Here is a 26,685-nt window from a genome sequence, read left to right as displayed (position 1 = left end):
ATTATGATTACTTCTATATATATATATATATATATTGTATAACATCATCTATCTTAAAATTAATACTAATATTCTCCTTATAACGATAAGTTCTGTTGCAAATCATAAATTGTAAAAGTACGAAGATGTGTATCAAGACAAAAGGCAATCTAGGAGAATAAACAATATAACACAATTTGAAATAGAAAATACAGCAATAATCATTTATATATTTTTCTTGTAATAGGCATTCAATATATAAGACATGTTACAATCAGTATTTAACAGTACTGGATAGGAAAAAGTTTCAGGGGGGCAGTGTTTTATCAATTTCATATTTTGTGTACACTATACATTACTTTATCAAAGTAAAAAACAATTTACAATATTATAAGTGTACATATCAGCAAACTCGGCGTTGATTCAATAAAATGAAGAATCATTATTAGTTATGCTTCTAAGTTATAATTGATTGAAATCCACTTCAATATATTTTTCTTTTTTTGTTCCTTTTGAAGCATAGATGTGCAAGATATGACAATACATTATGCACGCTTTAGAGTATAAAATAAAATAAAATCAATGAACAATCATGAATAAGAATAATTATGAAATTAAAAAGGAGAGAGAAAACCTATACAAAAATTAAAACTTATCTTTATCGCATTGAGTAATAATCAGTATTAGCGTCAATACATGTTTAAAATTGAAATTTTTATCGGTTAAAATTTTAATTGGTTGTTTTAAAACAAGAACTAAGTTATGCAAATATGCGATTGATAAGGAAGGTCATGATGTACCTCCATCAGTCTGTTGCACTTCGAATTCGCTAGTATTCGTTTTTTATACAATTTTGTAAAATTATCGACATATGGTTAAAAACAATTTCCAGATATAATGTGAACTATACTATTTCCATGACAATTCTATTGAGATCAAAATTATAAGATATTCAATATAATCGGTGCTTTCCTACATTGCAAAGGCAAGCTATAAATATATCGATGTAAAAACACGATATGTATAGTCTTTATAAGAATTCATGAAGTAACACAAGGCAGAAACGCATTTTGTAGCAATTATCCATCGCTAAAGACTAATCCATGCGATTATTCTGTCTAGAAAGAAAAGGCTGTGAATAAATGCAACAATGAAGTAACTATATCGGTATCATAATATGTATGTTAAGCGTACCCGAGTATTCGACAATCTCCTCGAAACTTCGATTGCATACTCTTCGATATAAGAGAGAGGAAACTTAACGATTAAGCAACATCGATAAAAAATATATTTTTAACGCGTTCTCATCGACAGACATTCCTCCTTACAATTCGTGCTTAATCTCCTTAATTGTTCGTCATATATATAAGTCTACTTAAATAGCTATATTTTTTCCTTGTTTGAAGCATCTTTTTATATCGCACCACAAGTTACATACTTCTGCTTGTGAAAAATTTACAAGACACCCAAAACATTTCAAATACTGTGAATAGCTTAAGTCGTGTGATTTTATATAATAATTAAAAATATATAAAATAACATATAAAGAATAAATTTAAGGCTGCCATAATAATTCACGATTTGTGATGTTGTCCTTCCTATCTCTCGATAAATTATAATCTTTTTTTCCAAAAATCTATGATCATACTGATCGTATCGGTATGATTGTAGGTCACACATGCATCAATTTATTATTAAATTAATAAACATTAAAATCGCCGTATAAAACCATAGAATAATTCTTATGATAAAAGTCTTCTAAGTTTATTGTAAAATTTGATATTTTGATATATATGGTACCTTTAACCAAAAAAACTTTCGAGTTTTCGATTAATAATTAAAATCTTAAAATTTCTTATCTAAAGGAAAACATAGCAAGAATTAGTTATCTCATGAGATAAATAAAAAATTTCTAGGCCTATTTTCGTTAAAAATCATTGATTCTTCGCCAATTCCAAAAGTTACTCATTTAGAATACTTTCAAGTAGAATGCAATGATAGATGTCAATGAGAAATGCATAAAGTTTACATTAAAACTTAACCAATCGCTCGCGCAACGTGCGTGATTAAACGTTAAAAATGCTTCGTAGAAATCTAGACTTTTAAAAAATCTACGATACATTAATCCTATTTATATCGCCGCTGTATACATTGGTTAGATAAGAATAATCAATTACTAATGGCTCTGTAAAAGGAGCGCGAAATCGATGCATGGTCAGTGTAGAGAAATGGATATGGAACAGGCCTACGAACCAACTTCTTCTGGCCTAGCTAACGGTGCCTTGGACCTTTCTGTAGTAGTGGTCACTGTAGTCGTAGTGACTTCCAAATTGGCCAGATCCGCAGCACTAATCTGTAATATATATTTAAATATTTATTTGTCTTTTTATAAAAAAAGAAAGAAAGATATATATTTTGTATAATAAAAAAGAAAAAAAAGAATTAATAGAGTAATTATGAACTTTACATTTACTTTAGTGTTAGTTGTTAGTCAATTATTAATAAATATTGTATGAGGAGCGCAGAGAGAGAGAGAGAGAGAGAGAGAGAGCAGCGGGGAATGAATGAACAAAATTAAACAAATTGAAAGCTGGTGCACTTAGTAGCGGGAGATCAAATTGTTAATGGCACAAAACACTAGGTGCTAAAGCATCAACAAGAGATTAATATCGAGGCAACGACCGACACCAATTAATTGTAATATTTAGTGCCGTTTGCTGACCTCGACGTTCGGAGGTAGAGTGATGGTAGCGTGTGTTGTTGTTGTCTCGATACCGCTGCATATCTCTCGTTCTACCGTAGTGCCTGCGCAATAAAACAAATGCCACAAACAAAACAATTATAAAAATAATTAATATAACGTAATAATGTAAAAGTGAAAAGAACGAAACAAAAATTATGAAAGCATTGGAAGACGAAGACAATACGATTAATTATATTAATTATACAATGTAATATGTGAATTTTCGTCATCGAATTAGTGAATCTGGAAAATCAATAAAATTTGTGTGATGATTTAGAAAATATTCAATTAATCGTGCAAAATACTCCTAACAAGCTATTACACAAATGTACTAAAAATCTTTTTTTATGGCTTATCAATATAATCTAATAATTACATGATTAAGATATCATGTCTATATCGACTGCGCTTACACTTACTGTTTATGTGCTGTGTTTCATTGGCTTGACTCGTTTCGACTTCGCCATTCGCAGTCGTGCTATTTGTAGTTTGAGTAACCACAGTGGTAGTTTTCACCACTAATGATTGATTCTGCGTAGATACCTCGGAAGTTCGTGAAGTGACCTCCATCTTAAGCCCTGCCAAACGATTGTGGAGCTCTTCGGAAGACGTTGCGTTTCTGAAAAGTGAACTGTTACTGCCAAAAGTGGCAAGAACGTCGAATACGCATTAATTAATACAGCGATGAAAAAAACTATCGAGCCATGCAATATGTTTACATGTGCAAATTAATATGTGTATATTGTACGTATAAAATAATATAACTAAAATTGCAGTTCATTAAACTCAAAATTAAAAAGAAAATGTTTTATTGCACATATAAGCAAATTATAAATAAACTGTCGGAAAATATCAACTGAACTTACAGTAAATGATCTTTAACACTGTCGATTGTAATGTCTCCGATAGAACTTAAATCCTGACGATCGTCTTCCCCATTTACGTCTATACTACTTATAGCCGGTCGCAGCGATGATTCCTTCGGAGATTCTTCTTCCCCAGCTAAAAGACATGCGTTCACATCGACACTAAATGGCACTATTACAAATGACAACATTCCCTAATATCTTGTTAATTAACACAAATAACAAATTCAATCAATGATTCAATTATGATTAGGTTTCAAACATGGACAAATGCACAAATATATGCGGCTGGTTATACAAAGTGTGCCAAGCAGGGTTACACATCTTAGCAATCGCGTTTACACAAAAGCCGGTGAGATGTATTCTATTACGGTGTGTATAAAAAATATTGTACATTTGTTTCTTTTGACTATTTATAAAGGATATATAGGGTAGATTCATCATATAGATTCAGTATACTCACTAGCACCTACTATGCCATTTTCCGTAATAACTCGATTCGCTATTGTCGGTGGTTGACTCTCCTGCGTCTCTCCTTCGGTTTCAGGCACTCCTTCAACGATACCTTGTTCCTGTGCGACTTCGTTAATGTTTTCCGTTCTTTCTGTTGACGACCTAGCGCGCGGTGGTAAATTGAGCACACATTGCGCTTTCGTTACTTTCCCGGCTGACAGAGAAATTCGTTGGAGCTCCGAACTCGAATGAAGATAGAACGCTTCTCCAGCTTTCGTAAATATTAAAGAAGAAATACCGCTAAAAGATAAAAACATGTTATTTGCAAATCATATTTGTCAATTAAAACATATTAAATATAAATCACTCACTTGATGTCCTCCCTCTTAATCGCAGCGGCGTTTAATTGTCTCTTCAATTCCGGTATACTCAGCACCAGACAATCGCCAAGATTCGTCAAACAGAGCAAGCAAGTTTCTTCATGAATTCCCTCTGGCTCAACAGAACACGAGAATTTGGCAAAACCTGTCTTTCGCACTCTAGATCCTTCGTGAGCGGTTAACTTGTATTTGCAATACGGCTTCAGGGACGGAAGATTGAAGATCTTGAACTGTTCCTCGCTAGCGATTACAACTCTGTGTGGGGAAGTCATATCGGGCGCAGGCACTATGTTCTTCTCGGCCTCGAAGGATTCCGGTAACGGCACGCTGGATCCATCAAGGATCGTGATCGCGATTACTGGTGCACGATGCTTCAATTGTATCTCTTTACCGAGTGTACAGTTGACGTCCTCTTCCGTTCTTCTCGCACCAGCTGGTATAGCCAACGTAAAGACGTAAACTGTGCCGTTATTGGTGCCCGCCCAAAGAGTAGGTGTTGTATTTTGTACTGTGCGAACAAATGTACTGAGTTAATTTTGTATTATTGTTGTTGACTTTATATTTAAAAAAAAAGATACTAACAGCTAATGATATAACTTCTGGCAAAGTACAGACATCGAACCATAGAGCCTAGAGCGTCGTCAACAGGTCTCGCTTCCACTTGTCTCTCTATTGGTTTTAATTCCACCGCCGGTGATAAATCTCCGCTCGGTGAGGAAGCAACACTGATACTAAATTTTAATAATTACATATTGTTTTCTTTGTGCATTCTGAATTAATAATTAATCTTACCTTTCTTTCTTCTTTTCTGGTATAGTATTTCCTGTGGGACTATTAGCGTTCGCTCTGCGTTGTGAACGTCCTTTTCTCAATCTTCTGAAAGATTCTCTAAGAGATTTTTTAAATGACTTTCGTCGAGAAATAGGAGTGTCACCTGCACCAGAGAGATCTGTAAAAATATTAGAATAGCAATATAATCCGCAGTATTGATATACCAAAAAAAAGAACAAGAAAAGGCAAAAGTACAACGTCATATTATCTTAATATTTTACGTACCATTTGGATTAAGCGTGCATTTAACACTAACGGCCTTTGATCTAGTATAATCAAAGACCGCGAGTCCATGCGCTGTACCGGTGGCGAGCAGACCCCATTCGCTGTGCAATGCCAATGCCGTAATGGCGGCTGGTGGATACAACTGAAGCAGACTCTGTGGTTGAAATCCGATCGCGAACGATATACTCGTTGTTCTCGGCGGCAAATGATCATGACCTTTCCACACGAATCCGTCACGATCGTTGACGATGTTCATTGTAACGGCTTTTATCTCCTTGTTAACTGGTTTCGAGGAGATGGTGGCGGCGATAACGTGGCCGGCCGTACCGGCAACCACTAATGTCGAGGATAAAGGACAAAGAAGAACTTTCTTCACGGCGAGTCGTGGATCGTCAGAATATGGATCGAAGATTCCCACTTTCTTGAACGGCGGCCACTCGCCTTCGTCATCCTCTGGCGGCTGCTCGAGAACGTCCAAATGCTCGCCGGTGAACAAAATCGACGAGTTGTATTTGTACAGTGGAGTCAGACAAACGTCGGACGCATTCCAAAATCTCACAGTACCGTCCTCGTGCCCAGTAAGCAATAGTTCTCTGTTCTTAGGCTTATTAACATTTATCGGACAGAGGAAATTTCCGCCATTAATAGGCCATTCCTTATCCGAATAAAGATGCTCCGTTTGTGCTCTACCTGCAGCTACGATTGCATCCCAAAGTTCCTCGGGTACATTGGGCACGTGTTGAGAACAAGTGACCTATGATATACAAGAGTTGTTTGCACCTTCATATTTATTATAACGTATTTTTTTTTCTTTTCTCTTAGTTTCTTTTTTTTTTTATAAAGGGTACTCACCGCACTCGCATGAAGAGATACTAAATAAGGCAGAGGCATCATTTTCCATTCGGGATTGGTCAAATCGATAGCTACCACTTCTTCTTCGGCTAACACTATTAGCACTTCCGGACTAACAGGGCTTTCATTAATTCCTCCTTCTTCTTCTTCGGGGAAAACGGTGAAAAAGTCTATGATTTTAGACGTGAAGTCAAAAATTAAATGTTTATCCTTGGTCATGACAGTGATCGTGTGTCGGTCTCCGTAACTGGCACGTTGCATACCACCGGAGAATAGGAAGAGGTCGCCGTGTCTATGAAAAAATGCAAAAATCAATTGAGTTCATGTGAAGAGATAAAAGAGATGTATTATTTAATCGCTAAATGACTTACTCAGCGGTTGGATATACGAGGATCTTAGTGACGGCCTTGCACGGGAACGGGCCGTAAAATGACGTGAGCTCCGGAACGGCGTCGCTACCCGGACTCCAAAACGCGTACGAACCGTCATTGTGTGACGAGACAAAGCGATTCTCGGAGATCCAGTGAACCGATTCCAGCTGTTGCGTGGAGACGAATGTCTGCGCACGCGAAAACAAACCCATCAGCTGCGCGTACACGTTCCACCAAAGACCACCAAAGACACAAACGATAATCAGAACGAGCGATACTATATCACAATCCGTTCTTAACTCTGCTGTTCCCCATTCGATTCCAAATTAATTAATTTTCGTTTTTTAAAATACAATAAAAAAACTTTTTCTGTTTAGTGAAAGTTTTAGATGAAAGAATTATTAGATTAAAACTTAATATTCTTACTTTTCACTTTTCTAATTAGAAGAATAAAAGCCACGTGCGACTCTAAAATCTATCTTGTATAAAACATATACAAGAAAAAAGTGTACGTTAAAAATATAAAATTAAAAAAAAAACGCATAAGATTTAATTGTATTTTAACAATCTTTACATTTTTCTTATCAATCTTTAAAATTTTATGAATTCGTTAATTTGTCACTTTTTTGGATATGTGTTTATAAAATATTAAAATAAAGATAAATTTTTATATCCAAGTAATATCACATTAAAACAGAAATAATTATATTAATAAAGATCAAGTGTCATCGGAAACGAACGGGCTAGCAGGATTAAACATTGACCTACAATGTGTTTATTTGGGGAAAGCGTGTAAGCGTGTGAATGTTGCATTCGCCAAAGTGTAATCGTGTATATTTAAAGACATATAACGCCTACCTGTTGTGCTCCTGGAGTGGCTTTGTTCCATAGCACCATCAAACCTCGATTGTAACCGATTAGGATATTGTCTGGATGTCCTGGTTGCTCGGCAATAGCTTCAACTGCTCCTGGATTTTTCTTGTAGTCTTCCGGGACGCTAGGCGATAAAGATAGCTTAATAATTTTTATAAAGAGCAACTATTTTTTTATTTTAGATAATTTATAATTCAAAGAATATATACTGAATTTTACTAATAAAAAATATTAGTATTATTAAAAGTATTACTAAAAATTCCAAACTCTGAAAGAAACTAAAAAATATATAAATAAATAAAAAAAATATATCAAAATTATTTTATAATAATTTACTTTAGTTATACACATTAAAGTAATTTATTATATATAAAATAATGTTAATATATTTTTTCTCTTTTTAATATTTTTTTAGTTTCTTTCAAAGTTTTGAGGTCATTTTTAATGAAGATTATCAAAGTGAAGCAATTGTGATTCACTTTGATCATCTTTATTTTATTAAATAGAATTGTGACAATGAAATTTTTTACGATTACAAAGTTTTCTGCACGATCTTGTTGGCATGTTTAACCCAAAATAAAAAAAAATAATAAAAATTCAGATCAAATGTGAAAATGATAAATGCAAAACTTTTAATTTAATAACTTACTTTTGCATCACGACATCTTGATAGATAATATTATCCGGCATGACAAAAGTCTCAAAGTTTAGCAAATAGATGTTGCCCCCCTCTGTTCCCAACAAAAGATGCTTCCCGTTAGATTCGAGGCATATCGCGGAGATCTTCTTCAATTTACCCTCCAATGACAATGACTTCGTTTCCACTATAGAACATTCATTGATTTCCCATAAATGTAGCGAATTGTCATCGCACAAGGACACGAGGCGACCCTGCAATATATGGTATACCACAAATCGATCAAAAAATAATATTAAAAAAAAGCTTTTATTTTTTTTTTAATATTATTGTGATGCACGCGAGCATCAATTGAAGCAATATCAAGATCAATCCAGTATTTTCACTTCTATGTACATGCATCAAGATTAAGATTATTATTACTCTACATATGAAGATAATTACACATGTAAAAGTATAATTTAAGAAATCTGCAATTAGGATAATAAGTATAAAATGTAATGCAAGCTAATGGTACATCTTTATCATAGGGCAGACTCTTATCTTATCGTTTTCAAGATTTGCTTGAAACTGCTTATCGTGATAACGGACGATGTTGCTTGTGCAATCATATAGACGCAATTCTATTAACAAGCCATACTTGGTTTAAATATATAATATAAAAAAATGATACATATATATATATATATATATATATATATATATATATATATACATACGTTTCCAATGAAAAAATCAATTTTAGACAAATTTTAAGAACTTGTAAAGCCAAGAATTTTCTAATAACGGTTTTCAATATTTATGGTAGTATAATCAATTTTTATAACAGATTTTATAAAACATATATTTTTTATTAAAAAAATATATTAAAATAATTTTATTACTGATTATAATTAGTAATATATAGTCTATAAAAAGATATATAAACATATATTTACGTAACAACACTTATAAATTACAATTCAATACAATTAATTTTATAAGTTCTCTCTAAATCTATCTTGCTATAAATATTAAATCATTTAAGATTGTTATCGATATGTCACATAAAAAGAATTACATTTAACTACATAAATCAACTTCAGATGTTTAGTAACAATCTATCCACTATTTGTGATATCTGCTTCATTTAAAAGTTTACACAGGTAAACATTTGTATATTGATAAAAGAATAATTGAATATTCAGAGATGTGTATATATGTATAAATAAATTTTCTTTTATATGTGACCCTACATATTTTACGCCATAGCATTAATTGCGATGCATCGTCGATGTCGTTGCACCCGTGTATTTCTTATCCGTACATGCGTGCCCAAGCACATTGTACGATGTCCGGATTATGCAATCAACCACGATTACTATACAAGCGAAACACGGTGTCGCATTATACTGTTAATGTAATTTTACAAAATTCATCGAAAATTTTGGATCAAATCATTAAAATTGTTTATTCTTCTAGATAAATGAAAGAATATTTATTGCAATATAAAAATTTCAAAAATTAGTTAACTTAAAATCTTTTTTAAGTTTCCCCTGAAATTATGATTATCTTATACATTTTTACAAATATCAGAGAAAGTATGCGTTTTATAACAAGTATTGAAACAAAAGTTGTAGAGAATTAAATTATCCTTCAGATAAAATGATTGTAGTTTGTTCCACATTTTGAGATAACCAACTTTTTAAAAAGAATTTAGAATAAAATGCAATCATATATGTATAATAAATATATCAATTAGCTTACCTCTTTCGGCAGTGGGATAATCTTCGTGACGGCATTCTCACCGCTTTCAACGGAATGTTGTCCATAAAATTCTACGCCTGGTCTTCCAAAACTAATGGTCGAGTGAAGGAATTTAAAAAAGATTATATAATATAGTATAAACATAATATAGTATAATATAGTATAAACATGTAAAACGCTGACGCAGTGAAGCGACACACGTATGAGATGAAACTTGCGGATTCCGAATTTAGGAATGATCAATTTAATGTGCTGACACAGTAAGTAAAGATTATATTCGAAGAAATGTATATGTAGCTGCTGAATATATGCAACTGCATACTTTGCGAATTTTGCAGAGTATTTCGCGATGAATGAGACAAAATTATGATGTTATCGGGCTGATAATGATAATGCATATTTGCGTAATTGCAAACAATATATTTTGAATGACTCTGAAAGAAAATTTACTTGAATTTTAATTCTCTATTTTTAAAATTATAATTTTCTTGAAGAGTTTCATTCAACAATTGTGTATTCGTTAAAAAAAAAAAGTTAAGAAAAAATCAATTTTGTCTATAGTTTTTAAACAAGAAAAATGATTAGACTATTTTTTTATATCAAATTCTTCAATATATAAGTATGTCTTCATTAGAATTACTATTTTTTTGCACAATTTATATTTTTGTATAATTTTTTCACACATTTATATTCAAATTAAGAATTATACAATTTAAATCAACAGAATTATACAATTTAAACAATTCAATAAAATTTTAACATCAAATTATTTTTTTTTTTTTTAAATTTCAATTGTTGAATTTATTATTCTAACATTGCGCAATATTTTATCTAGCATCAAGCCATCACCTACTTTTTGCTTTTGATCAATATTTTCTGCGGTCGCGATGGTATAACTTATAATCAAGATTTGCCCGCATTTATTCTAACCAAAGCGCTTTATTCGAATTAAAAGAATTTTATGCCAGTTCCTTTTTGACTACATTTTAGTCCATATATAACGATATATTTATAGATCTGCTGAGATCCAATAGAAGGTTGTCGTTTTTAAAAACAGAAAATAGATAAAGTAATATCGTTTAAGTTGCTTCAAGCTACGGAAAAAAAGTTTAAGAGGCGATTAGGTTCAAATGTAATACGTACGTTTGTATGTCGGATTAAAACATGATATCGCGTATCGCAGTTATGTGTACTCGAAAGTTTTCTCGACGCGAGGTGTGCCGTACAGAGAGATAATTGTGTATACATACATACATACATACATACATACATACATACATACATACATACATACATACATACATATATATATATATATATATATATATATATATATATATATATTGCGAAATAATAATGATTATCTGGCGATTACGTAATCCTTGGAAGCATCTGTCGACTCTGCGTGCACAATATTAAACAGACATTAAATTGTCGAGACTCGCTGACGTGTTGATTACATTTCGACACATCTAACATTCCGTTTAATAGCATCCACAAATGCAGGAAAAAGTGCGCAAACTTTTCAACTCTCTCTCTGAGTGAATCGATAAAATAATTTTTAAACCGCATATTCCTCAAATAGTTGTATACCTTTTACTAAATTACATTTTATTCTTTTGATAATGCTACATCAATATGTATATAAATCTTCAAATTACTTTTCTAAAAGTTGAAAAGATGTAAATTTTTGCATCGGCGATAAATTTGAAATACGATGAGGCTTGATACAATTTCCGGCTAATATTGTAAATGGACTTTTTGTTGGATCGATAATTCCTACATGTGTGTGTGCACGTGTATGGATTAGGTAAACGGCGACAATACAAGGTCGGGAAACGAGAGCACCGAAGTATTACAAAACAGAATTCGCGCTGACCTTTTTCTTAATTTTGTCAACGATCGAAGCTTCGATCTTTCAACAATTGCACAATTGCTGACCTTTTTAATTTAAAACAATTACGAAATAGCCTAAAATAAACATGTAATAAAACTGGTCAGAGTGTCAGCAGTGTTTTGCAGCCCAACATTTCAATCAAATGTTGCACTACGTATATATTTTCGCAAATAATCGATATTTCGACTGATCTGATGAATCCTGCATTATGCAAATATAGTTCATTCTTAATTAAATAGTTCAACGCGACATTAATTTAATTCATTATTTTGAAAGAATTTGACAAAATTAAAATTCAGAAATGTATATTTAGATTAATCTTTTCTTGTAAAAAAATCTTGTAAAAAAATTAAGTTAGAAAGATTGACATCGAATTCTTTAATTAAGAACAATTACATTTCAAATAATGCCATGTTCTAACCGAAGTGCGAGTTTGTAAAATAAATCACAACTGATTTATAGAGTGTTTGTTAAGCAATCGCTCTCGGCATTACGAAACGAATTTTCCTACTCCGGCAATAAAAATGTCATAAAAAAATATCAAAAGCTGATTTTTATAACATCACAATAATTTTTTATATCTATACGATATATGCACATATTATTTAATAACTGAAACTTCTCGTATTTCTTCTTTTTAAGAAATAAAGAATTAATAGATCTTAATACAGACATCATTCGAGTTTTAGCATGGTTGCCCCCCTCCCTCCAGACCAGATTATAAATATGAAACGAAAAAAAAGTGAGGGTAGACACGAAGGCGAGGAGCAAGAAAAGCAAAAGGATACACTTTGATGGCGCCGGATGCCGTGCCGATGATCATCACCCGCAGACTCGGATCCCAGGCGAGAGCGGTTGGCTTGTTCGGGAAGCCATGCTGTACCGTCTGCAACAAACAAAAGCATACCAACGATAGTCGATTTCGATCAATTTCTTAACATCGTGAAATTCTGATTTGTTTTAATTTGTTTGCGTTGATGATTATTATATTTTCCACACCAATTAAAATCAGAATTTGGCCATTCGACAATTTTTAACGTGATACTTTCATTTTTATATATATTTAGACTCAACTAAAAAAACTTAATTAAAATCATAACTTAAATCATAAATCACTTTCAATAAATATTGTGAAAACATTGGAAAATATGTATCAATTGCGATGTTTAAACGTGACACAATTATATTTATTTTTTTTATATTTTATATAAAAAAAAGGAAAAAAACAATATATATAAAATACTTTATCAAAGTGCGTGGCCATTCCAAAGAAAATGTATTCTAAAAATTCCAAGTCTGACAGATGACACAACATAAAAAATAAAAAATTAAACGTAATTTATAGAAATTTTCATTCTGATGATTGTTGATATCAAGCATTATATCACACAAGATCTCAATGGGAAGGACGAAATCGTGCTTGTGACTATATGACTTGAAATCTATGGAGTCTATTGTTTTTGGAACGGTAAAAGGCTACACTTTAAAACTTTATCTACGTAATATACTTCGCAATTATCCTTGGTTTTATCACAAAATTAATTAAGAAATCGCCTGTAGAAAAATTAGGAAACATTGCCAATAGCAATTAGGCTGCATTCTTTAAGAAATAAATAGCCGCTTTAGCCGCGTAAATCTTGATTAAAATTTTATGATATTTGGTTTAGTTTTCCAATGAATGTTCATTATCATATTATCGCTTGTTCTTTAGAATTCTCGATTTCTTTCAAAATTCCACGTACATGAATAATATGTTAAAGTACCTCTACCTATTTTTTTATGTCGTCAGAATGTAATTACAAACGGCATTAAGGATTATGAAACGATTAGTGTAACGGTACTAGAATTGATTTGAGCGAAAGTTCATGGCGGAATTAGTTAGCACGACTCTCTGACGATGAGTCAGATTTTGACAGTGCCCGTTAATCGAGTGTGGCTTACCGTGTGCGTACGTCAGCATATAATGTGGTAAACGTGCCTTCAAAAAGAAGCCAGCAGTTAATAAAGCTCTTCTCAAACGGTGCCGGCGAATTATTGTTGTTACGCGATGCCGATAAATTCACATGGCTTTACTTATTTCCGTCCCTTCCCACGGCCAATTATGTATATGCCCGATTCTTGTATAGGTATATGTATAAACGTTTTGAAACCGTAAATTCTTAATACTTTTTCGCCGAAGCCTAAATCTATAGAGATATACAAAGTATATCAAAAGGTCTCGCTATTTTAAAACTTAATAGTCTAACATTCTTCTTGGGCAATATTTTGTGAAACTTTTTTTTTTTCTTTTAAATTCTTAAAAACTTGAAACGCAATTATTTTATTTAGAAGAAATTAATTAATATCGATATATAGAAATAAATATACTCCATTGACGAGAGAAATCTATTGCACTTTAAAAAATATACAAAAAAGAAATTTATTTATAAATATAAAATTATTGTATATTAAAATTAAGAAGAGTAAATTTTGATTGATATTTGCAATCTCTATTTTCTCTCTATCGAAATTTTTAACATATAATTTTAATTCTTTGCAAATGTTCAAAATCAGAGAAAAACAGTCTTGCAAATAAAGTGTAATGCAAATTTATTAAAATGTACAAATTGTCCAAGAAAAAAGAATGAGAGAAATTATTCAAATTTTTGATATAACAGGATTTTATTCAGGTGAAATCAGCTGTAAAAAAAAACCATCACCGTTATCAGCAAAAATTTATTCAATAAACGACGTCACAATCTTATATTATAATCTGCTCCGTAAATATATGAAAAATGCACATATAAACGATAAATTTTCTGTCTGACTCAAGACAGATCCTTGGCAAACATTCAGTTTTCAAAGACAATTTCGTTGAAGATTCTGTTTTCAGTACTTATATCGATCTAAAACCTTCACTACGTTGCGATTTGGGAAAACCGGTGGTTTCAGAGACCTTGACTCAAGAATCATTTCCATGAGAATAGGTGTCACTACCTGCAAGTTGTTCTATAGACACGATTCTTACGAGAGATACGTCTTAACGAGAGTTAAGGCGAGACTACTGCTAGTTAGTCGTCTGTACAACAAAGAGGCACGTGTTTTTTCCTGTCTCTTTCAAGCTAAATTCACAATAAAATTCCTAAATAAAAAAAAATATATTAAAAAACTTTTCACATTTTAAGAAGTATATATATATATATATATATATATATATTAAACTATATAATTTATTTCTCGTATTATATTTGAGAGTAATATTTAAAGAATTGTATATAATTGAAGAATTGCAACATTTTATAACTATTCTTTTTTAAGAAGTGCTGAAAGTCAACTCAAATTTTTGTAACTGTAAATTTGTAATGTATTTTTAAGTATTTCTTCAGCATTCTTTAAAATAAGAGTTAAAAAATCTCTCTCGTATTTCAAAGAGGAGATGCGGGAACGACTTTGCACCGGTCGCGAGATATTGACAAGTTGTTTACGAATTTCAGTGTGTAGAATGAGAATACGATTCTCGATCACTACGTTCGCAACACGCAAATACTATTGGCTTCTCGTCCTCGAGATAGAAGATCTCTTCTCTTTTTACCTGCACTTCTATGCCAGTTTCTCTTTTCTTTTTCTCTCCTCAAATAGCATGAGCGTAAACCAATGAATGGACACTATTTGCATCGCAATTTCCGAGCTATTCGAGTCATCTGCATACCAAGAACAAATCGTTCGAACAAATATCAAGGTGATTGAACTGTATTTGTTTTGGGGAACGACTGAACCGTCAAATTCCCATCATTGGAACGGTACAAGAATGCTTATGTCAAACTTCAACAATCGATAAAAAATATCCTAATTCTCGCCCTTATATATTTCGTGCTAAATAGAGAAAAAAGCGAGTTATATTTAAAAAATACATTTTATTTTAGAACAGATGAATAAAATATTTTTACACTTCAGCAAACTTATATGACAAATAAACTATCGATTCATCGCGATAGAGTTATAAATGCGCACCCGAGTAAACACAAAAAAAGGAAGGTCCCAAGGGTCTTATCATATTTTGTTTGCACGTAAATGCGCCGATATAATCCTCGCTTATCTGCTTTCTGTGCGATATATTGAAGATTCTTGTTCGGCATCGAGTTATCGGGAAATTCAACGTAAGGTATATTGAACACTCCAAGAATTGAGTCACTAACTTGTTTTAACATGACTGATTGATATATGACTGATAATAATAATACTTTGAACTGTTTCCTTTTTGTTATTGCAGTGATAAAATTAAACAACAATGCACAATGTTACAATTATAATTTAAAGATAAATAATTACTGAAACTGAGAAAATAAAAAATGTTTTTTTTTTTTTTTATTGATAGAAATAAAAAATGTTGTCTAAAATATCTGATTATCTTAGTTAATATTTATAAAAAAAAAAAAAAAAAAACAAATAAAATTGTAATCGATATTACAAACGTATCAAAATTGTTGCATTAAAATTTAAAGATGCAATGAATAAAAAATAAGAAAATGAATAGATACAATTTTCAAAAAAGTAATATTTTCTCATGACGCACAATATTCATATTTTTCACGCTAATGGAGCAAAAAAACTAAAAATAATAATGGCGAATGCCAAGCTGTGTTATGTTTATCGTCATCACTGCAACCTGAATTTTCACTACATTTTCTCTTCACGTACTTCGTGGAAGTTCTTCGAGAATCCACAGCACGGGGAATTAAATCGCTATAGGGTTTCATGATAATACTGCAGCACCACGTCAAGCAGAGGCGCATTGAAGTAATATATACTTTGAGAATACTATAAAAGATATCGATACATTCTTTTTCCACTTATTTCACAATATATTAAAAGTATATTATATGTACTTTATAAATAGCATCGATAATTTAATTTAATTTTGAAATAAAACAATTTTATTTTCAAAAAAATTTATTTATTATATAAATAATTTTATTTTTTATTACATTCTCATTACAAAAAAAAAATTTTAGTTAATTTATCTCTTATCAGTATCAACCAATTATATATATGTAAACAAGAAATTGAAAAATAATTATATTATTTTTAGTTTTTATGATCAATAAATAATATAACCATCTAACGTATTTATAGTACTGTTAAAAATGTTAATACTATTTTGTACATTAATCAACTTTTAAATTTATATATGCATTAATTTATATAATAAATTTATATATTATATGATTATATTAAATGATTAATACTTCTAACTCTAATGATAGTTTTATAGTTTTGACGCATTTTTCTCTTTCCGTTGGAGGTGCAATATTGACTTGTTGATTTCGTGTAATTCGCTCGAAAAGCCATTCTCAGTCGCTTGTACGACTGATAAGAGGATTCGACGTTTCCTGCAGATTGCACAGGCACATCAACAGAAATTTATCTATCACGGATTTTTTCGTACCTAATAAAATGCGTCTAATAAAATGACGTTCATCAAGTATTCGATCGTGTGTCTATAGAGTATAGCAAAAATATGCCAGGTTAGACAGAGACCAACAATTACACAATACATGAACCGTTATGTATTTATCAGCCAAATGCTATCTTTTAATAGTATCTTTTCCATCGTCACTTAACGTCGACTAATGGCCATTCCTTTGTCGTTTCTAAATATCTTATCCGCATACATAGAATACAAAGAAAAATTGAAACTAACTAAATGAAAACTAAATCCTTCCGAGCCGAGTCGAATTTTATTAATCGTATTGTTGAAATTTTATTTTTCATTAAAATAATTTTAATAATTTAATGTTAACAATTTCTCGGAAATAGATTTCAATTTAAAGATTTGTGCAATATAAGACAATTATTATTTTTAAGATATTTGATTTAAAATTTCAGCCTATTTTTAATAAAATTCTCGTATTCCAAAAAGTATTCAGAAATTATTCCTAATTAAAAAAAAAAAAAAAAAATTTACATTTAACAGATTCTTGGAATTGTTTCTATGATAAAGTTATGTAATTGTGTCAAATTTTATTTTTAGAAATAAAATATGCTTTTAATTAATATTATATAATGTGTAAGCGTAATTCTAACTGTCTTACATTATTTTGCTAACAAAGAAAGATCTTTTAACAATTTCTAATATGAAGACGACCTTGTCAGTGGAAATTTAATGACTCAAGACGCGATCACATCTCTTAATTTAATAGAATTCTAATTATAAAGAAAAAAGTGAGAGGATGCAAAACATTCACCTCAATATACATAAAAATATACAGTACTAAAGTAATACTTATTATAAAAGTTCACTACAAAACTAATCAAATTTTGAATATGCTTCGTTTCTACAATTGAAACTTTTTATGCATACAACTATATAAATCGTGTCTATTACTTTCTTTATTTTTTTGTAGTTTTCTTAACTTTTTTAATTTTTAAACCCAGAAAAAAGTTTATGACGAAATTATTAAGTTAATTTGTCGAAATATTTTCAATTAATTTTCAATAATTTTGATAGTTTTCTTCGATATGCTTTTCAAATCACATTCTTTTCTCGCCATATGAAATTCATGACGTAAGTAAATACATTCTGATATATCAGATAATATCGTGAGTTCTTAAACTTAATTACAGAACATTTACGATCGATGCACAAATATCTACGGTATATCGAACAGAATCGAGTTCGCGAATAAATAATGCGAATTAACGAACTGGTGCAACGTCTGTTAAGCGCAAATACTTTTACACGTGATTGGCCGTTTATCGAGTAACGTTTCAGCAAATGTATACATATTACATATAATATTTTTGCCGATCGACGTTTCGCAAAAATTCGCTCATCGTTCAAACGTTCGTTTATCTCGACGAGATAATCAACGGCATAAAAAAATGACACAAGCTATATTTTCAGTTTTTCTCTACTTTCGACTTTCGACAAGTCCGCACAGGTAACGGGATGCATATGTATTAAAATATGTATAAAATATGAAACGAGATATGTATAATAAATTTATTATGCATTGCAAAGTAGAATTTTTCTCTATAGATACACGCGCGCACAAATATATAATGTAGCACATTAATTATTTATTAGATAAATATTTTGCTACGCGAGACAAGAGATATTTTATGTACAGAAATATATCTTACTCGACAAAATAAATTAAAATATTATATGTCTTATATTATGCGGTAAAAATAAGTGTAGCATTTGATTAATACCAGATTTCAATTAGATCCGCAATCTGTTGCTACGACAACGATTCTTGTTAAGCGATAATAACACGAAATAAATCCATTATACGGTATAATAATGTAGAATATTTCAGAATTGGCAGAGAATCAACTTATATGTATATAGCGTTGCTCGATTCTAAAATCAATTTTTGTTAATAAAAATTAAAAATACAATTTTTCACAAATAAAAGACACAAACAAATAATATATTATTTATTTCTCATTCTTTAGTAGTTGAAGTATATTATTTCCAAAAAAAATTTATTAATAATATTATTATTAGAATACCGCGCGAATATGTTGCGATAAATTATAACAAATATAGATTTTGATAAATCATGATTGATCAAATTGATCTTCTATATTCTTATTAAAAAAAAACTTTAAATTTCTTAAGACTATGATTGCTTTTTTTCTGGCACATTCTGTATATGTAACGCATTTCATATGTAATATATATATATATATATATATATATATATATATATATATATATATATATATATGATTCTCGGATCAGTTATAATAAACTTGTAATCATCAATGACGAATCGTTATGATACCCTGTTATAATAACGGATTCATAAATTTTGCTGTTAGAAGAAATTCACAAGAATATTCCAATAAAAAATAAAATCTTATTAGAGAGTTATAAATCAATCACAGAAATGATAAATATGAGTGTACGAGTGCACCTTTCCCGCGAGTTAGCATGCTGTCAAAATTGTTGTGTATGAACAAATAAAATTTCGCGGTAACGCATATCGTATATAAAACGAATAACGTGTAGAGAAAAAGAGAGAGAGAGAGAGAGAGAGAGAGAGAATACAAGCAAACACTAAAAAGATATCATTGATATAGATGGTAACCCGATATTCCGGGCGAAACGAATCGCTGTCAACCCTATCTGCGCGAGGACTCTCATCGCTGCCAGCTACTCGTTGCCGGAAATACGAAATTTTTCGCGCCTCATGGACTTTATAATTAATAATTGTTGAAATAAAAAAAAAAGTAATCCTATTCTTTTTTGTAAATTTTTATATTTTTGCGCATTGAGAAAAAACCGAAACAAATGCCTATGTTTTAATACTTACTATCTTTTTTTATAACTTTTATTTAATTCTTGTTTGCATCAAATATTGTAAAATTTAATAATATTCCAATGAAATTATATGTCTAGATTGAAAATCAAAATTGGATAAATTAGTTATAATTTAGGAATCATATGAACTGTGTGCCATTTTAAAAAGAAAATATTTTCATTTAAAAAATCTCTTAAAAATCATTTATTTTTTATTAATAAATTTTAATTTTTTTATTAATGAAGAAACAAAATCTTCACAATGTGATAAAAAATATACTTTAAGTTATAAAAAAGTATAAATATCATATACATATGCATATATATATATATATATATGTGTGTGTGTGTGTGTGTGTGTGTAATATAACCTATAAAATTTTGCAATTTTAAATTCATTATTATTAAAAATATGAGAGAGCAAGAAAGATTTTAATACTTTATTTCAACGAGTAAAAGAATTTAAGAAATAAATCGAGAAAATTGATTTACATTTTATATAATATGTATATTTATATATATATATATATTATAAATTATACGATAGTATTTTAAATACATGTTTTCATCGTATCCTTTTTGAGTTGCCGGCACAGAATAACGTCCTTATTATAAAAATTGAAAATCTTATAGGCGATCTTAAGAATGATTCATTCAAAATCTGTCTTGAATGATAAACCCGAATCATTTTGATCAAAGTGTGCGTGTGACCTGGCAACATCGCCATCGGTATTCGTCCCGCGCCCATTTTCGCATCGGGTGTGGGCGAAAATCTTTTCACGAGTGCGAATGTCTCTCTCTCTCTCTCTCTCTTTCTTACCTTTCTGAAAGCGAAGAGATCCTTCTGTAGCTTCTGCCGCTCGGCCGTGGGCTGCTGGCCCTTCCCCCTGATGAACTTGAGCATCTTGGACTCGCCGTTAACCTCCGACTCGGCGCGTTGTGTGTTTCCACTTTCTCCGTAAACGAATGGGAATATATCGTTCGTCGCACGTCACACGTATAAAAATCGAAGCGACACGCACGTTTCAACTGTCGAGCGCGCGTAATTAATGCATTCTTGAATGAACGTCGCTATGTGGATGCCGGTGGCGCGCGCCCGGTTACGCTGCCGCGTTATTTATCCGATAGACGGTGATGCTGCGTGTGTGCGTCTGTACTCGCCGATGACGCGCGGGCGCGCGCACACTCCGATACACGCCCGCACACGTCAGTGGCCCTATCTCTTTCGTTATCCTCCCGTTTCGCCGCGTTTCTGCTCTCTCTCTCTCTCTCTCTCTATCTATCTCTTTCGGCGTCTCGCGCTCTTCCTTTCTCCTTCACTCACTTACGACACGGCGAGGACTTGACGCGCTCGAGAGAACGCGATGTGTCACCGCACACTCGCGAAAGACGCTTCTGCCGGAATACACCACGTTGGTCGAGTAACAATATCCGGAATATATGATGGTGGCGCGACGGGCGAGACGTGGGATGCCGTAACGGAACGTAAAAGCATCGAAACACGGTCAGAGAAGCGCGATCACTCCACGTCGCTGGCTATAACGCGTCTCTCGTCATCGTGTCGCGTCGGCTGTTGGCTCTTCCCTAATAGTTACTCCGTGCTCGTTCGGTCGCGCTCGGCGTTGCTCGGCAACGTTCGGTCGCGCTCGGCGGCATTCGCCGGATCCGCCCGAACGAACGATGACCTCTAGCCGCCATATTACCAGCGTGATCGAACGCGAATTCCGATTCCTCTCGTCTCGTCTGTATTTTGTGTGACACATTCACCTATCTACGCTTACGCATTCCAGAAGTTTTGATACAACGATTAATCTCACGTTCGAGTGACGAGGTACAAGCAACAAATGGCATTCAAGTAGGTTTTTTCACGATCAAAAATACAATGCAAATATTCGTACATATCAATCATGCGAGTATTTGCATTGTTGTTAGAGTGCGTCAATAATTATTCATATATATGCGATAAATTGTGCGTTATTATCATATTTACGGTTATGATATGTACTTTTGTGATTTATTGAATATTTTCGTTACAATTGTGCGATTATACATTTTTGTTTGATATGAATTCGTACTACGCGCCTTATTGGAACTTTCAAATATCAACGACCTGTTACCAACTTTCCCGCCAGAATTCTATTCTTCGGTAGTAACAGCGACATAAAAAGTTCTCGAAATAATTTTTATCACATTAATATGACATATCTGTTTAAATAATATGAGAAATAAAGATTAGTATCATTAACTATATAATTTATTGCATTAAAACAAATCACACGAATCACGCACAGCATTTAAGGTCGAAATATGAAATCTATTTTAAATTTTGATCAGGCAAATATGTAACTTGTGCCAAATTAATTGAAGTACCAATTAGTTTCAACTATCTATATGTGTATCATGTATGTATACGATGTGGATGTATGAGCATGTTATATTCATTTCAAGCGCATACATAATAGGATGTCACATAGTCGATATTTCCTTAATTTCCTATACGACACATTTATGACTTATTTATGAAACTATCTTGTAATATTTTCTTTTTAAAGAATTGCATGCAATTATAAATTTTATTATATTTATGCATCAAATATTATACATAGAGAGACATGAATGAAATAAATTCTTTACAAATTGTGAGCAATTTAAATAATTTGAAAATACAAAATATATATTTTGAAGTATATTTTTGAAACTGTTTACATACAAAATTACATAGAATTTCAGATCTGTTAATTATTTACACAATTTTAAAATTTCTTATTTATAATAATACTGTACAATCGCATTCACATAATAAATTAATGTTTATGTACAATATATTACGTATGATACAATTATACAAGTATATAATCAGAAAATGACAAATTTTATATAAAAAAAAAAAAATGCATAGCAAAACAGAGATTCCAAACAATAAACATTCATAGAAAACATAGATAACTATAAAAACATTAATTTTTTAAATATATTTACATTATCTGGAATGAAAATTATTTCCTTTTTTGGTAGATGTCATGTTTTGTAAACTTAACACTATGTATTTCTTTTAATATTGTTGGTATAACAATATAAATTGTTGTACCAACAATAGAAAAATATCTAAAATACACAGTGTTAAATTTTCCTCCAAATTGTTTCTCCAAGAAATATATTTTTTAACTCCGTTAGGAAATCGACAAATGTAAGTAAGAAGCCACAAATAATCTCAGTATCTTATTAATATTTTCAGTAGTTTTCATATCGATATTGTGTCGATTATCATTCGGTTTGTGCCAAAAAGATGGAAACGGAATCGGTATTATATGCAGAATGGGCACATCTAGAGAAAAAAAAACAAAAAAACAGTTTAGGTAGAATGCATATAAAATGATTTTTATACAAGAGATCATACGTAAGAAATAATTAACTTTTAAATACTCACTTCTTTTTAGAAAAGGGATATGATCGTCTTCGATATTTGCTTGAAAAGAATATGGTTGAAAATAACTCTGTTTCGGTTGGCCATACGTATAAGATTCCAATTTTCTCATTTCAGCTAATTTCTTTTCAGTATTGACTAAAAAAGAATACCATTTTTCAGTATTTTCAAAGTAATTGTAAAAATTTGGATCTGGTGCACCCAATAAATCAAGGAGAACTAATATATCCTGAAACAAAAATGTCATATAATTAATAACTGTATAGTAATATTATATACAACATTTTTAATAACATCAGTATCATATAAATTAAGGTATATACTATCTTATCCAATTCAGAGATATAGTTTTCTTTGTCATAAGCAGTCTTGTTATTATGCCATTTCTCAGCTAAATGTTTGGAACCATAAATAGAATCATTTGGACCCCATTCCTTGAATGCTTCTTCCCCATCAAAGAAAATGAACATCAAACTGATATCGTCCTGAAAAATATAAACATGATATAAATATGGCTTTTCCCTTAAAGATTTTCCATCTCTATCTTATCATTTTCTTATCATTTACCTGTTTAGTTAAATATTTGGTCATAACAGTGGCTAAATTAATCATTTGAGCACATGGTACAGCACTGTCTGTGGCTCCAACAAAATCTCTCTCTCTTGTATACTTTGAATCAAAATGACAAGCTAGTACTAGATATCTTTTTGCGTTAGGATTTAATTTCGCTATTATGTTTTCAAACTCTAATTTGCCAAATATTGGTGTATTGGCTTCAAATAAATCTGTTTCTACTGTCCAACCTAAATCTCTCATCGACCGCTTGATATACTGAAAAAAAAAAATGCTGTGACATCAGAACATTACATTTGCATATACGTCAAAGTTTGATTTTTCAATATTACAATAAGAAAATATTTAGCAACTTTTTTAGTGTGTGATTTTTATAAATATTAATTTAGAAAATTGTACAGATAAATTATTAATATAATAATATCAACATTAATCTTTTCAGTTTATTTTCAATTTATTTATTTTTCATATATTTACAATTTGAAATTTTTATATATAAATTTTCATATATTTACAATTTGAAATTTTATTATTCTATTAAATTCTTGAAAGGAGATTAATAGAGTTTAAAATTTGGAAATTTCTTGCTTTTTCCTTACCTGTCGCACATTCTTGTGCTCGGGAGTCCCCACAATTCTTACTATACATATATTGTCCAAGATCTCGTTCATATGAGTAACATTGCTAAGATCAGACAACGTGGCAACTTGTTTGTTTGTCAACCGGTTGGGCGTATGATAATACTGAAAATCATTTACAATAATGATACTCGTCAAGAGTGACATAAGACTGACAATAAAGCATGATAATGGCTAGAGAAAATAAGAAAAGGAGCGGTAAAAATAATGAGGAAGCTTTCTGCGAAACAGATGTGTGCAACGAGGGGCATTTATATATACATATATATGCGTTACATACTTTCTCTTTCGTGAAAGGTATCTCCTTCCGACTACTCTGCTCGGCCGCGCATAATGACGCGGTGACAGTTAGCAAAAGATATAACGCGATCTCGAACATATCCTCACTCTGTGATAGTCACGCGTCGACTGATTGTGAGTTGTGAGCACAGCCGCCGTATCAGATGATGTAACAAGAGATCTGTTCTTCGTAGTTGAACTTTTTGTATTTTTCATCCTTCTTTTCTTTGTCTCCGAAGCTTTATTATGTATCTATCTCATTTCTGAGTGCAGAAAGTGCAGCTATGAAGAATAAACCTAATATGTGTGTGTGTCTTCGCGAATGCGCAGTGGATGATCTATCAGGGATTGGTCTCAGATGTTGAGAAGCATGGTTGCTAACATTGCGTTCGAAGTATGATTAGTTTTATATAAAAATTTTGCTGATCTTTTTTAATATTGAAACAAATATAAAGAAGTATCCACTCATACATTCTATCAAAATATAATGATAATCTCATGAATAATGAATGCAATAGAAAAATGTAGTAAAATGCTAAATGCTGAAATTTGCAAAATTGATTTTTATTTTCATATTTTTCTTTATATTTAGTTTTTAATTACATTTATATCATGTATACGCTTAATTTTATTTTTATTTTATACCAGCATTTGAGATCAATTTTTAATTAGATTGTTATATCACATACGCAAATCAATAATTTTTCTTTCCCTCTTTTTTTACAACTTTATGATATCTGAGAGAGATGTTTATATTTCATAATTATATTAATAATTGATAATGCTTGAAAAATGTAATAGGAGAATTAAAAGCTTGTTGGAGATTGGAAATAAGAGAGGATTTAAATATCAATTATATATATATTATATATATATATATATATATATATATATATATATATATTTCCTTTTTTATTTATTTTTTTATATATTTAATATCTAAGATTTTATAAATTTCCGTTGTTTTCGTTCAATTTTTTGCTTCCTTAATCTTTTTATACTTACACATTCATTCTTTAATCTTACTTAGCTTCATTACGCGATTATAATATAATTAACAGTGCATTTTTAATTTCAATACAATCTTAATTTTTGCAATAATGATCTGCACAATATACATAATTTATTCTTTTAAGAAATATTGCTTTGCTTTTGCTTATAAAAAGAACTGACAAGAGAAATTACGACAAAAAATAAATTAGAAAAAAAAGTTTAAGTCGAGATAAAATGAACTATCTGTATATAGAAGACGTAAGACAGAGAGAGAAAATGATGTCGATATAGTTTATTTACTGAAAAATATGTATAAAATAATGGAAGAAAGAGAGAGAGAGAGAGTATATTTTTTCTTACTTCTTAAACATCTTACATACAATAGTGATATCGATGTCATGATTCTTACAAATCGACATTATCAAAAGAGCTATATACTAAATTACTAAACAAATTTCGAATTTGTTAACAAATTATTAATGATCCTAGCAGCACCATATATTATATAAATGAAATGTTTACATTATGTTATGATATGTGTTTGAGAAAGTAGCTTCAACCTTTTCGAATCGAATTTCTAATTAAATATGCATTTCAACAGCGCTCTAGAACGATAGATTCACATTAAAATACAG

At 31.0% G+C, this 26,685-nt stretch overlaps 3 protein-coding genes across 10 annotated transcripts in view; 1 reads left to right on the top strand and 2 right to left on the bottom strand.

Annotated features, from left to right (window-relative positions):
- Nucleotides 1-175: 175 nt before the first annotated feature.
- On the bottom strand, nt 176-21,702 carry LOC126849458 (lethal(2) giant larvae protein homolog 1). Of its 7 annotated transcripts, none has more exons than XM_050591288.1 (16): nt 20,964-21,701; nt 12,642-12,739; nt 9,957-10,047; nt 8,223-8,464; nt 7,559-7,697; nt 6,701-6,915; nt 6,330-6,621; nt 5,478-6,231; nt 5,214-5,370; nt 5,004-5,152; nt 4,413-4,929; nt 4,052-4,341; nt 3,589-3,724; nt 3,142-3,341; nt 2,702-2,784; nt 176-2,332 (listed from the first exon to the last, which is right to left on the bottom strand). In XM_050591288.1, the coding sequence occupies exons 1-16, from the start codon at nt 21,045-21,047 to the stop codon at nt 2,225-2,227; spliced, it is 3,555 nt and encodes a 1,184-aa protein (XP_050447245.1). In that variant the 5' UTR covers nt 21,048-21,701; the 3' UTR covers nt 176-2,224. The 7 variants fall into 7 exon arrangements, with proteins under 7 accessions (XP_050447245.1, XP_050447244.1, XP_050447251.1 ...); XM_050591287.1 differs by having other exon boundaries at nt 3,142-3,359; nt 20,964-21,700; XM_050591294.1 differs by having other exon boundaries at nt 6,701-6,888; nt 20,964-21,700.
- A 145-nt stretch (nt 21,703-21,847) lies between these two features.
- Nucleotides 21,848-26,685, top strand: part of LOC126849481 (protein C10) — a 32,904-nt gene continuing 28,066 nt past the window's right edge. For both annotated transcript variants that reach the window (XM_050591356.1, XM_050591355.1), the window contains exon 1: nt 21,848-21,998. In XM_050591356.1, the coding sequence (XP_050447313.1) occupies nt 21,998 (1 nt within the window). In that variant the 5' untranslated portion in view covers nt 21,848-21,997. The remainder of the gene's footprint in view (nt 21,999-26,685) is intronic.
- LOC126849470 (glutaminyl-peptide cyclotransferase-like) lies at nt 22,886-25,290 on the bottom strand. The gene is made up of 6 exons (XM_050591328.1): nt 25,059-25,290; nt 24,740-24,883; nt 24,135-24,398; nt 23,891-24,052; nt 23,571-23,796; nt 22,886-23,468 (listed from the first exon to the last, which is right to left on the bottom strand). Exons 1-6 carry the CDS (start codon nt 25,155-25,157, stop codon nt 23,314-23,316), a joined length of 1,050 nt encoding a protein of 349 aa, XP_050447285.1. The 5' UTR covers nt 25,158-25,290; the 3' UTR covers nt 22,886-23,313.

The sequence above is a fragment of the Cataglyphis hispanica genome, chromosome 5, assembly GCF_021464435.1.
Source record: "Cataglyphis hispanica isolate Lineage 1 chromosome 5, ULB_Chis1_1.0, whole genome shotgun sequence".
NCBI lineage: Eukaryota > Metazoa > Arthropoda > Insecta > Hymenoptera > Formicidae > Cataglyphis > Cataglyphis hispanica.
The sequence above is the reverse complement of the archived record's forward strand: the minus strand, read 5'-3'. Positions and strand labels throughout refer to the sequence as shown.

Bases quoted from the DNA above. Each gene is read 5' to 3' on its own strand.
- LOC126849458 (XM_050591287.1), bottom strand. From the start codon at position 21,047: ATGCTCAAGTTCATCAGGGGGAAGGGCCAGCAGCCCACGGCCGAGCGG. The intron at 4,930-5,003 runs GTTAGTATCTTT...TTGTTCGCACAG, and splicing joins CAGAAGTTATATCATTAGCT to TACAAAATACAACACCTACT. The intron at 2,333-2,701 runs GTCAGCAAACGG...TATATATTACAG, and splicing joins CTCTACCTCCGAACGTCGAG to ATTAGTGCTGCGGATCTGGC.
- LOC126849470 (XM_050591328.1), bottom strand. From the start codon at position 25,157: ATGTTCGAGATCGCGTTATATCTTTTGCTAACTGTCACCGCGTCATTA. The intron at 24,053-24,134 runs GTAAATGATAAG...TATATTTTTCAG, and splicing joins CCAAATATTTAACTAAACAG to GACGATATCAGTTTGATGTT. The intron at 23,797-23,890 runs GTATATACCTTA...TTTTTGTTTCAG, and splicing joins TCTCTGAATTGGATAAGATA to GATATATTAGTTCTCCTTGA.